The 14,004-nt window shown below is 43.1% G+C and overlaps 1 protein-coding gene across 1 annotated transcript in view; it reads right to left on the minus strand.

Annotated features, from left to right (window-relative positions):
- Positions 1-14,004, minus strand: part of LOC310645501 (thrombospondin type-1 domain-containing protein 4-like) — a gene marked incomplete at its 5' end in the record, with an annotated part of 114,340 nt that overhangs the window by 13,024 nt on the left and 87,312 nt on the right. The window contains 6 exon segments of the mRNA XM_083371274.1: positions 726-899; positions 1,410-1,614; positions 2,538-2,667; positions 5,839-6,069; positions 7,178-7,274; positions 7,782-7,957. Of these exon segments, the coding sequence (XP_083227400.1) occupies positions 726-899; positions 1,410-1,614; positions 2,538-2,667; positions 5,839-6,069; positions 7,178-7,274; positions 7,782-7,957 (1,013 nt within the window).

Here is a 14,004-nt window from a genome sequence, read left to right on the forward strand (position 1 = left end):
TTGGGCAGGAGTCTCCAAACCTAGCAACTTTAAGACTTGTGGACTTCCAGGCTTCAAGACTTCATGGCTGGTGGAGGAATTCTGGGAGTTGAAGTCCGCAAGTGTTAAAGTTGCCAAGTTTGGAGACCTCTGTTCTTGGGGAAAAGAGAATTTCCTGCTGAAAACCTTTCAGAAGACTAGAGAATATCGCCGAGTATCAGTGGGACGGTGGGTCCTTGAACATCCTTAGTGACCAGGGGGACGTGTGAATTAGGTATTTCTCCTTGCAAGCTTCCATACACCAGCACTTCCAATGACCAAGAGAGTCAATTTCAAAACAGCAAGAGGAACTTCAAAAGAAATTGGCACACATCTGAGGGATAAAGTTAGAAAACCAGGTGTCCTTTTAAGGCTTTCCAGAAACTGCAATATTAATCTGTACTGCTATTTGTGTAATGCAATTCTTTTTTTTTTAGACCAGCATGACCAAAGATTAGACTTCGATCATCTATGTCAGGGGTCTTCAAACTTGGCCCTTTTATGACTTGTGGACTTCAACTCCCAGAGTTCCTCAGCTAGGCATGCTGGCTGAGGAATTTTGGGAGTTGAAGTCCACAAGTCATAAAAGGGCCAAGTTTGAAGACCCCTGATCTATGTTGAAAGTTTGGGGGTTTTTTATATGCTAAGCTGCTCTGCTTTGCCTGAGCAAACTCTTGATTCAATGGGATGAAAATACCCAACCTTACCCGATCACTCCATTCCGTAAGGAACCAGCTCTTGGCACAAGGCCCCATATCACAGTTCTCAATGTCATTTGGCCGCAGCTTCATGTTACACTCCTCATCATCAACAACGTCCCCAAGGTTGCTGACACATTTTACGTCCCGGGTCTTCTGGCCAACTCCACATGGAACCGAGCACTAAAAACAAGAACAAACTTTCGGGTCAAGCAGACACAAAACTCAGGGATCAAAGGTTGCTTTCAAGTCAGCAGGCTATCACCCCAGGCCCTGCCCTTGTGACGACCCCACCACACAGCCAAGATCTCCTGGATTGGGGGCTATGTCAAAGCTCAAGTCTTTTGGAAGACCACAGCTGTTTTTCCCCCCTATTTATTTATTTCAAGGGCAGTCTGGTGCTGATGGAAACCTTCCGCCCTTGTTTTGAAATGGAGCCCACGAATTTCCTCTGATAATCAAAGTAAGCCAAGATCTGCCTCTGTCTCACTAGGTGCCCGGATGCCTCTCATCCCATTCAGCTTTCAGGAACACTGTCCTTCCAGCCCTCCTGGTCTTGTGAACGGTCTCATTTACCCTGCTGAAGGATTGACCTGGCCTCTTCAGAAAGGGCTACCAACAAGGAGGAGTGGGTTGCGTCAATGGCACTGCCAAGCTGCCAATGTTGTTTGGCTTTGAATCATTCCTGTTTACCGATGTCCATTCTGTCCGAATTTGCCATTCACTGCAGATCTTCAGTTGGCACGTACTTGTCGTCTCTGGTTTCTCCAGGTGTTGGCATCGGTGCAGCTGAACCGTTAAGGTGCGGTTGGCATAGACTTGCCGGCAGAGAACTTGGCGGTGCTGCATCCCCAGGCCACAGGATTTGCTGCATTCTGACCACTCTCCTAAATCCCAGCTAGGAAATAAGGAAATGCAACACATTGGTGCCATCTATAAGTCTGGACTTTTGCCAATAGCTTTATGGATTGTCTTGCACACTAGCTGAGCGCAGAAAATGGAAACCTCTGAAAAATGGTGGAAATGAACGACCCTATCACCCGACCGGGGGTGAATTTCTCCTCTGTACTGACCGGTAAATTTCAGCACAAATACAAATTTCCCCTTAACTTCCTTTCTGAGAAATGTGAATTGGGGTCCTTGGTGGTCTCTGAGCTTGTTTTCCTGCAGATGTGTTGTTACCAAATTAGGCAATATCTTCAATGCTCTGGTGGTGTTGATGATGCTTTAATGATGAGGGTGATGATCAGGTACTTGTGACGTTACCTAGTTGGGTAATGAAATGTCTGCAAGAAAACAACCCAGCTCAGAGTCCACCAAGGACCCCACCGTTCTCCTCCTCCTTCTTCTCCTCCCCCTCTTCCTCTCCTTCTTCTCCACTCCACAAACCCCCTTCCCTTCTGGCACTGATGATGTTACCTAGTCCTAGTTGCATCATGAAAACTCTGCAAGTAAACAATCAAGCTCAGAGAGCACAAAGGACCCCACAGTCCTCCTCCTCTCTGCAAACCCCCCTCCCTCCTAGCCCTGATGATATTACCTAGTTGGATCATGAAACGTCTGCAGGAAAACCACCAAACCCAGAGAGCACCAAAGGTCCCACCATTCGACCCTGAGCTAGAGAGATTCTCTGTGTTCAATGTGGATTGGATTGTAGCTTTAGTTCCTAGACAGAGCTACATTAACTAAGCATTGTCACCCTACTTCCACTTGAAATTTCAGAAATTTGTTTTGGGTGGGGGGGGCAGGGACTGTGGCTAGGGTTCTCTGGAAATGGCCAGGAAAGCTTAGATGCTACATGAGAAAGGTTCGGCTCCTTACAAGGCTGGGCAAGGGAAAAGGTTGCAGGGCTCCTCCTCTGGGGTGGGCTTGGAGTTGACCTCACAGTAGCTGTCGGCCACCTCCTCGTGAGTGTTTCTGTGCACGCAGCGGAAGACGGGATATTGCGCCCCTGAAAGGAAAAGCCAGATAAAGCAAGAAGCTGTGAAAAATCCATTGAATGGCAGATATACAGGTATTCCTGGATGGGATGAGTCAATTTCTTCTCCTGCATTCAATTGAACTCACCCTGAATTTCCATAGATATTCCAGATCAGAAACCATAAATAAGAATGGAGCAGAGAAAGCCCACTAAACATACACCAGGTCAAACCAATCTCTCTCTCTCTTTCTCTCCCCCTCCGTTTCTCCCTCTCTCTCTCCCTCCCTCTCTCCCTCCTTTTCTGTTTCTCCCTCTCTCTCTCTCTCTCTCTCTCTCTTTCTCCCTCCCTCCCTCCCTCCCTCCCTCTCTCTCTCTTTCTCCCTCCCTCTCTCTCTGTCTCTCTCTCTCTCTCTCTCCCTCCCTCTCTCTCTCTCTCTCTCTCTCATGTGTGCTTAATCCAACAAGCGACAAACACATCTGACTGAGTTTCGGCCAACAGCCATGAATCTAATTAAGAGAACTGCTTTTAGGTCATCGTAAATTTCTCTCTAAGGGGCTTTTTTTCTTTCTTCTTTGCTGGTTTGGCTGCAAAAGGCTACAGGGCGCTTCCACCCTAGACTATGAACCTTTGTTTTAAAAGAAACCACCACCACCACAAACTTCTCACAGTTGGAGCCAGTTTTAGTAAGACTGCGAGGAAACCCTTTGAATGCCGTGGGGGCTTTAGTGACCAGCCTACCACATCGGCTTCCACAGATCTCCCCTAAGTGGGACCAAGCGTTATTTCCAAACCGTCTACTTGATGCTCAGTTTAAACAACCTTGACTGTTGTTGTGATGCTTCTCTGATAAAGCTGATTGTTTGCCCTTCTGTTATGGTTGATGGCAAAAGCAAATACATTTGAATTCCTCAGCAATGGAAACCTTTCCCAATCTTTGAAGTAGGATATCGTATATATTTTGTCAGAAAATTGATTTTCCCTTCACAAGGGATAGAGGGAGAAAGGTTTTTGTTTTTTTAAAAAATTTCTCACAGCAGTCCTTGGAACAGATCCCTCTTCCTGAATTTAAACCAGAGAAGGTTCTTTCCATTGCCAATTTCTCCAGGGCAGGGATCTGGACCAAGTTGGATTATCTTCCCAGTCAAAATATGACATGCTCTTGAACCCAGGCCAACTGCAAAGTAGATTTTGACAACGAGGTTGCAGTTCTCACAAGACAAGGAGGAACATTGAAGGCTGCAGAACGCTTTATTGTACAAGGTGCTCAGTGAAGAGATGAAATGCTACAAGCTTGCGGGATGAGTATCACTTCAGAACAGTTGCAGGGCCTACTTAATTAGGTTCAGATTTGACCAGCTTCGTGTTATCTTACTTTGGACATATCATATGAAGACCCATCTCTCTGGAGAAGACTCTGAGGGTGGGAACAGTAGAAGGAAACAGAAGAAGAGGAGGACCACCAGCAGCAAAGGGGAGAGACTCAGTGGAAGGCCCTTGGAAGTTCTGAAGAACAAGGTTGGGGACAGATCACCAGGGTGAAGTTCTAACTAGGGTTAGAGAACAACTCGATAGCAGCCAACCAAGAAATCGATCAAAACTGCCACATATTATATTAAGAGATGTTGTGGCCCTCCATAGGTTGCAGAGCCCACAACTCTCAGAATCTCTCCACATGGGCCATGAAGGCTGTGGCTCTTGGAGGTTGTATCTGGGCCACTGATGGTCAGCTACAGATTCATGCGTCAGACTCTTGGCATCGCAGAATGAGGTCCATTCAGTGTGTTTTGTTTTCAATCATCCTGAACTCTCATGAGGTATTTCCCGCGGTTCTTCCATTCACGTTGAGGGTGGGGTGGGGTGGGGAGAGAAACTGGCTTTCCTGCTTAGTCCTGAGGGCTGCTTGACACGCCGTGAAAAAAAACAGTCCTGATTTACTCACAAAGGAAATGAAAAAAGAAGTTTCTGCCAAAGCCAAATGTAATATATTCAGTGGTGTATTCAACCAGGAAAACTCTCAGCCTCCCAAAAGCCAATCTGCAATAATTTCACTTTGAGGGCTATTCTTCTCCAGAGTGAGTTTACAGAAAATCCGGAAGTTTTGGCCAATCTCCAGCATTTCTCTTTTTGCTACATTTTCCTCTCTCAGCATGCTGCTTCTATCAGAGCAGTAAATATCCCAGTGGCTAGCAAATCCTGTTTTCACAGCCACCAACGTTCCCAGGAATGGTCAGCTGAGGAGCTCCAGAAATGGGGCATGATCGGAGAGAGGAAAACCTGCCCAAAATGTCTTTGGAAGAGGCAGTTTCCTTGGGTCCCAAATGTGGAAAATTCTGACAATTGCTTTGGATTTGGCCAAGGGGACAGAGATATAGCTCTGCTTTTTCTTTCTAGGATGGTAGCAAATCTTCCATCCAAGCGTTAGACCCTCGGCTAAGAAAAATGGAGGAAGACCCGGTCAACGTGCATGGCCTGGACTCAGGAGGGGTGTCCTTCACCCCAGGTCTGAAAAATAAAAATGTTTCTAGGAAGCCCTAAACTTCAGATGGAGTTACACCACCAGGAAATTTTTCCAGCAGAGAATTTCTTGATTTTTTTTCCTCCTGAGGTCAAGCTTCAATAACTGAGATGATCTGGAGGGGAAAATGACAGCTGGCATTGGGAGGCCTTGAAGATGTCCCAAGTACTAAGAGAGAGAGAACTGACAGTATTTTGCTGCCCCAATCTGGTTGGTCTTCCGTAAGGCTTTAAAAACTTGGCTACCTGCCAGGGTATGGGGATCAGAATCTGCTCAGGGCCCTGTTTCTTGATCCTACTGTTAGTTGTTTCACTATCTTGGCTGCTGTTAGTTGTTTCACTATCTTATTTTAACTGGGGTTTTATTTATGCAGGGACAAATATAATTTTTTTAAAATTTGTTTTTAACTTTTGTATCTTGGTTTTTTAATCACCCTGTAAACCGCCCTGAGTCCTTCGGGAAAGGGCGGTATATAAATGTAATAAAATAAATAAATAAATAAATTTCTTTTCTGGCTGTTTTCATTGTTTTAACTATTTTAGAATTCTAGACTTATAAGCCATCCAGAATCGCTTGGCAGAGATGGGCAGTTATAGAAACTGAATAAATAAACTAATCAATGGCTAAATTCTCCACCTCCTTCAAGCTTTCCCAGGGTCAAATCGGTGAGTCCGTCACTACAAACCTTTCCCACAGGTAGCGCTGCATTCAGTTGTTCCAGTTTGCTTCCAGTTATGTTCCCGGCTACGTCTCGGAGGCTGACCGACCGGGACTTGGTTGTCTGGAACTTGGGAAGGAAATCTTCCAGGCTGACTCATCCCGGGTTGCCTCGGGTGACTGCCTGTCTCCTGATGCAGATCTTCCTCCTCATAATTCACGGTCTCTGTCACATCCAGTTGGCCATTGAATGGCTCCCCTAGGCACACGAGGTCATTCACGTCACAAGAAGAAATATGCCTTTCTCAGCCATGAGCCAGCTAGAATACAAAAGCCCCCTCCCCCCCAAAAAAAAGCCTTGAGGACTTGGGGTGACTACATAAGTTCAGAGGTTTCTTGTAGCAGTGAACCCCAAAGCACCAGGATGGTTTGAAAGACGCAAAGGCCGTGAACTGTTTAGAAAAAGATATCCTATTTGTTAATCAGGCTGAAACGTTGAACGTTTGTTCTTCGACCAATCTTGCAATAGCACAGAGCATTCAGTTAAAGCATCCTGGTGTGAATAAAACTGACGCAACAATGGAAAACGCGCCAAGCTAAATAGCTGGAAATTAAGGGGAGAAAAATTGGTGTGAGGGGGAAAAAAATTGCATTCTTGATTCTGCCCAAAAATTTGGTGAAGAGGTATTTTAGGAAAATATCCTGAGACTTTAGGTAAAATTAAAAAAATATATAGGCTTTTCCCCTCCTTCTATTCCCCCACTTATTTTCCATGAATAAAATCTGTTTTATCTATAAAGATACCCTTCCTTTTGCATGTAGAGAATTGTGCAGAAATGTCCAGAATGACCTTTCAGAAGCATTATTTCTCTAAAGGAGTGAAGGTGAAACAAACAAACAATCTTTGAATAGCTAAAGAAACTAAACCTGGTAATTTGAGCAGGTAGATGAGCCTCTTAAATAATCTTTTGATAAAGCTATCAAGTTTGGGGTACCCTAAAAGCAACGCTGTGATATTTATGGAGATTCCCCACCATCCAGGTCACAGTTGTCCCATAAGGGCTTTTTCAAAAGGCCACTGGACTTCCTTCGTTTTTCCTTGAAGACGTTTCGCTTCTCATCCAGTTGTGAAGGAACTTCTTGGATGAGGAGCAAAATGTCTTCAAGGAAAAAACAAAGTCCAGTTGCCTTTTGAAAAAGCCCCTATGGGACAAATGTGATGCTTTGCTTTCAAAGATAGTTTTACTGGATGCATCAAAGAGAACCATTTCCTGCCATTGAAAGGATGGACAAATGCCTTGTTTAAGAAGTCCCTGCCAATCAAGAGAAAGTCATCAGATTGGTTGAGGAAATCACCGCATTCTTACCTGGCCGTCTGTGAAGAGGCACCTGAGAACTGATGGTGTTGGGACCTGGAATAATGTACTCATAATGTATACCTGGATTGGGCTGTTGATGAATCATCTGCGGAAGGAAGAATTCATTGAGTTGACTCTGACGCACAAACCCAGTTCATCCCACCAGCTGGACCAGATCAGGAAACCCACTCCACAGAAAGACTTAAACTACAGGTGTTTAGCAACCACAGTTGGGACTGGACATTTAGTTGTTTAAGCAAAAACGTCATTCAAATCCCTGGTGGTGTTCTTAGGGACATGAACTCCATAAAAAGGTGTGGCTTTATTCATCTCCACATTTTTCTGTCCCCTCTCAAATTCAGAGATGTTGAGCATTTAAGTTTAATAACTAAAATAAAATAAAAATAAATAAAGTTATCCATCCGAGACAAGGTTATAAATAAATAAACATGCACACATGCTGGCTCAGGTCTCTCAACCTATCCAGATGGAAAATTAACCTAAAAAACTATTTTATCCGGGGGTAAATGACTTCCCAACTTCTAATGGTTAAGGGTGGTTCCTCTGGTTCAATAAAGAAATGATATTATTATCTGAAATCTTCAGTTCTTACATAGACATCCAAGATTTCATTGGTTGGACCCTCTGCTAAAAAGGATTCCCCGGCAGTACTTGAGATCTCGTTGGGCCGTTTATAGATGAACATCGTTCCTCCTCCCTCATATCTCCCAGGTCGATCAATTGCCCAATTCCCATTGATAATGGCACGTCCTGATCGACTCCGTAGTGCTGTAGGAATAACCAGGTGAAAACAACAAAAGAAAGAAAAAGAAAGTAAAGCATTAAAGAAAGTAATAATGAATAGCCAGGTGAACAGTTACAGCAGTGAGGAGTGTCCCATTGGGAGACACTAGAAGCACAAATTAGTAGTAGATGGTCATATAGAAAATCCCTCCCTGTGGTTGTGAGGATTCAACAATGGCATAATCATGAGCCACAATCTTTCAAGTAGAGTAGATGTTTGACCTTAGTAAGAATAATATCTTCTACTATCATCCCTTGTGAACTGTCCATGGTACTGACACGTTACCATTTCTACTGTTTTTAGCTTTGCCTTCTTCTGTCCCACAAGGCTGGATCCAACTATTTCTTGGATGCAAGGTGCTTACAGGGAAAGGCAAATCTAGTGAACTGATTTTGCCCAGTATCTCTAATCTTTCCCTTTAAATAGCTCTGCTTAACTTTGCACAACTCTACATATTTCCCCAGGAAACTTATCATGATATGAGATTATGGATCTCATCATGTAAGCATTTCTTGATGGGTCGTTGATGAAATTTCTTCATTTCAGCACAGGGATTTCAATAGTGCTGGGACAGCTACAATGGAGCATGGGGGATCCTTCCATCATTGTCATAGCAGCTGAACCGGGAATCAGAAAAAGAGAAAATAGAAGCAGAAACATATTGGTACAACACATACTATGCAAAGAAAATGTTTTGAGTCCTCTGTAGTAAAACTATAAATATTTGTGTTTGAAGGTCTCAAAGGTTTTTCTCAATTAGTCTTTCTAAGGCCACATTCCTTTAAATTGAATCACTTCTTAGTGAAAGTTGAAATAAATCTTTGGGCATTTCTGGTGATAAACCAAATCTCTGGAAGATAAAATCATGAACTGAAACTCTTTTCTGTATATCTCAGTCCCTGACATGGGAAAAACAGCATCTTTCATCTATAGGATAAATCCATAGCCCTATTTCTTGTTTCTTCTAATTTTATGTTAGGAAAGGGGGAATAGCATATTTTCCAGGGCAGGGATTATTATCTGCAAATTGCCACTTACATTCAGTACAGTGACAAGCCTTCTAAATCAATGCTAGATACATAGGGACGTGTGTATGCATGCTTATGCAGCCAGAATTCAAAAATTAATAATGAAATTGTGCAGAGATGTTCTGTATCTGAAAGCCAGAACATAGCTCAACATCTGGTTGTGTAGTCTTCACAAATTAAGCTTGTCAACAGCAATCAGCAAATGGTTCTCTTCAAATATTTGGATCTGAAGTTCATTTCATACAGACTTAGGGGGGAAAAATGGGAAGAAATAAGGGTTTCTCTGAACTTGCGTTGAATGGTATGAGAAAGTCTCCAGATTCCACCAAAAGTAAAACTATCTCTAGATACTTCTCATCTCCCTTCCTTAATTCTCCTTTTGAGACCCCCCCCTGCATCACTCAGCCTGCAATTTTCCCTTCACTTATTAGGCTTCCAAAATTCATTCCATCTGAATTACAAGTTGATGTTTCCCAGAAAAGCAGATCTTGAGACATAAAGTAGCATGAACAAACTTGAATCGTGCAATCTCAGAATCGTGCAAGCGATGGTATTCCCCATGAGTCTCTATGGAAGCCAAAATTGGACTTGGTTAAAGCGGGATGGAAAGATTATTGATGCCTTTGAACTTTGAACTTGGACCCTAGACTCCTGAAAATACCATGCACAGCCAAGGAAACTAATTCCCTACTTTTGTTCTGGCTCGTTTTTAAATCCTCTGAGCCGCCCAGAAAAATGGGTAATGCGAATGAAATGTTCTGTAATTGACAGAATAATGACTGCAGGGGCACAGAATTCCTTCGTTGTCAGTCACCCTCTCCCAGCACTGCATCACGGTCTTCTCACCCTTAGGCTAAAATATTCTTGCTTATTTGGGCAAATATATTTAATTTAATTTAATTTAATTTATTGAGATTTTTATACCGCCCTTCTCCCAAAGGGACTCAGGGCGGTTCACAGGGCATAAATATAAACACCAATACAAACATTAAAAAATAATTAAATTAATGCCCAAGTTAAAACCAGAATACTAAAACAAACCAATAAAAAACCCAAGTACCCCCATCAGGCCAGACCCGCTAGTTCAAATAAATGGGTCTTCAACCCGTGACGGAAGGATCGGAGGTCTGATGCCATCCGGAGCTCGACCGGCAGTTGATTCCATAACGCCGGAGCACCCACAGAGAAGGCCCTCCCCCTGGGGGCCACCAGTCGACATTCCTTGACAGGAGGCACCCTGAGGAGGCCCTCTCTGTGGGCGCGCACAGGGCGGAGGGGAGTCGACGCCGGCAGCAGGTGGTCCTCGAGGTATCACGGACCCATGCCATGTAGGGACTTAAAGATCATAACCAAAACCTTGAACCTTACCCGGAAGACAACTGGCAACCAATGCAGCTCACGGAGCAAAGGTGTAACATGGGAGTACCGGGAAACTCCCAAGACAACTCTCGCGGCCGCATTCTGTACCAGTTGGAGCCTCCGAGTAGTCTTCAAGGGAAGTCCCATGTAGAGAGCGTTACAGTAGTCTAGGCGAGAGGTCACGAGCGCATGAGTGACCGTACACAAGGCCTCCCGATCCAGATAGGGCCGCAACTGGCGCACCAGGCGAACCTGGGCAAAAATTATCTAATTTTTTTAAAAAATCAAAAGCTTTCTTAAACTGCTGTTGTATTCCACATTGTTGCGGATTGCTTTGCATTGTGCATTCTTCGGGAATATGGAAAAACTTAACTCGGACTCAAATCACAAACTCAAAAACTGAACGTGACCCCAACATTCCTCAACAGAGAGGGGTGTGCTTGCCCTTGAAACCTGCACTTTTCAGAATTTGGTGATTACACAAAAGAAATGCTTGCCCTACAGAGACAAATAAGGTGTTGAAAGCTTGGCGAGGCGAGAGCAACGAATGCCATAGAGAAGAGCTTTGTCCCTTAGCAGATTAAACTATCATCAGATTCTTTCTTGTCGTTTAAACACTGGCTTTCCAACAAGTGAATCAGCAGGACATTTCTGAAAACTTACCCTTCGCCACAAATTCTAGGAAAACCAGCTGATTTCTTGAGAAACGTAATGTCTACATTGTTTGGAAATGGGCTTTTGAGAGAGAAAGACATTTTTTTATGAATGGGAAGCTGCCAAGGCGGGAGGGGGAAATGATATTTGAACAGCATGAGAACTATTCAAGGGGCAGACCATTGTCTTTCTGGCTCATTGAGTGGTAAAACTGCTAAACCCTGCAAAATGGAGAATTCCCATTTCACAGTGTTCAAATCAAAACCCTCTGTGAGTTTTTACGCTGGGGAGAAGGGGAAATGTTGAATAACATATTCTCTTTTCTCTTGTTACAGCAGTAACTATGCTGGGGAAAAGACGGGTTGAATTTTCAGATTGTAAGCCCAATTTGCAATGAGGGAGGAGACAGGCTGAATGCTTAGAATATGGCAAACTCTCTTCCAAAGAGAGGTAGCCAATGAATTTAGAAAACTCCCAATAAAATTTTCTGCAATATTGGTGTTAATAAATACAAGTAATCTTCTATTTACAGCCACAATGGGGATCAGAATTTCACATTGCTAAGCAGGGCAGTTATTAAGTGGGTTGTCCTGATTTTATTCTACGAAAGTTCATCCTTGTCCATCACCTTCAGAATATTCTCTGGACCTTCATTTCCACCCAAAAGATGCTTATTACAAATTTGTTATAGAAGAAGACAATAGTCTGAATCTGCTTTGGAAATCCCTGAAATATTTTGTTGACTAAGCTTCATCCCTTCTTCTTCAAGGAACTCTTAGTCCTGTCCTGACAACATCTGATTTCTGAGCATCAGGAAAAGCATGGGAAGGCACCCTGACATAAAAACAATGGGAAGAATAGAGGTGATCTTTTAAGGATGGTTCCTAAGCAGACAGAGGCATATGAATTTCTGATCTGGTCATTTCATCCAACTAAATTCACAGGCTGCGCTGGGACCGAGGGACTTGGCTGATGCCTCTCCAGCTCTTAGCTCCTGCTAAGCTTGTAAGCCGCCCTGAGTCTTCGGAGAAGGGCGGGATATAAATGGAATTAAAATAAATAAATAAATAAATAAAAATAAAACATGTTCTGAGTTGGGTCTTAAAAATAAATGTCTGTTTCACTGAATGGAGTACAGTCCATTTTTGGAACCTGGGAGTTTCTTCTGAGAGCTGCTTGAGAGGACCAGCACTGAAAAGGGATGGTCTACTTGGGAAATCTACAACTGACTAGCCTGGGAAGAAACTGAATCTGGATGAGGTCATGTCCAAAATTCAGGAATGAGGATGAGGAAAAACTAGGCGGGATGCACCTTATGGGAAACGTAGTGATGGCATTATTCAAGAAGAAGAAGAAGGAAGACGAAGAGAAGGAGAGACCTTGTTGAGCCAACATTGACACATCACTCTGTCTTAGGTCAACCCTAGCAACCTCCAAGGAATAGCAGGACATTTGGAGGTAGGAGAAGTTATCACTTGTATACCTTCTTCTCTCCAGGCTCTAGAGATGTGTGGTGGCTCCTATTCTGAGGAACACAATTCACAATTCAAGATGGAGGACACCAGACAGGGCAAACTGTCCCTGAACATCATTAAACTTTCAGGTTGTCTACAAGGGATCATCCAAAAAAAGCTAACTGAAAATGTGTCAGGACTCAAAAGCTGCATTTAGGTGAAGCCAAATGGTTAAATCCAATGAAATGCAGCTCTATTTTTAAACTGTAATCAAGCCCTTAAAAAAGCTAACTTAATTGAAGTCTTTATCCATAGGATACAATATTACTTCTCCTGCAAGTTTTCTCTAAAGGAAAAAAAAGGCCCTTGATCTCAAATCAGTCGCCTTGCCTCGTTACATAATTCAAGGGAAGAGCTTAAGAAATTCAAAAGAAGGATTAAAGTGTTTTTATTGAGAAAGTAAAGAGTCACAGTAAGGCTGGACACAGTCAAAGTGGGATTTAGCATACAAATTAAGAGTCTAGTTGGCACATCCCTGATGCCCTCAGAAAGCTCTTTCTAGCTTCTTCCCATATTTAGAGTTCCTTCAGAGTTTTGAGAGCTATGAAGTTTCTCCCATGTCATACATTTGAGCCACAAGCTTGCTTTATTTCTCCGTGGGACTCCACTGTCTCCAGATCTATTATTTGGAGAGTAATTTGAGTATAGTTTGCCATATTCCAAAGAGACTGGATTTAGTCCACTTATTATTCTCAGTAGAACCATAGCTTGGTGTCAGATCACAATGGCTTGAAATAGGTCTGCTGATCTTCAGACAGCCTCAAACAAATCAACCCAGAGGTCTCACTCAAGACCAAAATTGTCCTACTTCAGAGACATTAAGTGAAGACAGAAAAGGCTGTAAAACTAGGAAAGGTGAAGGAAAGAGTAGAAGAGGATGACCAATAGGCAGATCGATGGACAGTAGCGATGGGTGGGACAATGTGTCCTGGAGAAAATCAGTTTATTGGGTGAAGAACTGACAATGACTCAATGGCACAAAACAATCGATGAATTATAGACCACATCTTGAGAACCAATGCAGAACCCGCAGCAAAGTCACTAATGTATCCCCTTCCTCCTCCAGTATGAAGCATTGCCCTCATTCTCTTAGTTATTGACCAGTAATCAAGACAGATAGCTTCCAGCCCCAGATCTTGACTCCAAAACAAACACAGGCCAGTGTTTTGTCAAGGCCTGATTCAATATTAATTGTAGGGTTCCAGTTTCTTTGGGAGAGTTTTAACTTGATTGTCTTTTTCATTGCTTTGGGCTTGGCACAAGATGCTCTGAGTTCCATCAACTTAATAGTAAAAATGAGATAATTGTTTTTGCAAATAAAGGCTGGGCCTTTTGTATGCTTTTATTAAGTATTTCAACCCTTTCTGGTAATAAAGCATGGAATTTCTCAGACAGAGAGAACAAAACCTGCCATGTTCTGTTGCAGAAGCAAACGCTGAAATAGGGAGAGGTTAAAATTACCAGCTAATAGCCTGC

The sequence above is a fragment of the Vipera ursinii genome, assembly GCF_947247035.1.
Source record: "Vipera ursinii genome assembly, chromosome: 11".
Taxonomy (NCBI): Eukaryota; Metazoa; Chordata; class Lepidosauria; order Squamata; family Viperidae; genus Vipera; species Vipera ursinii.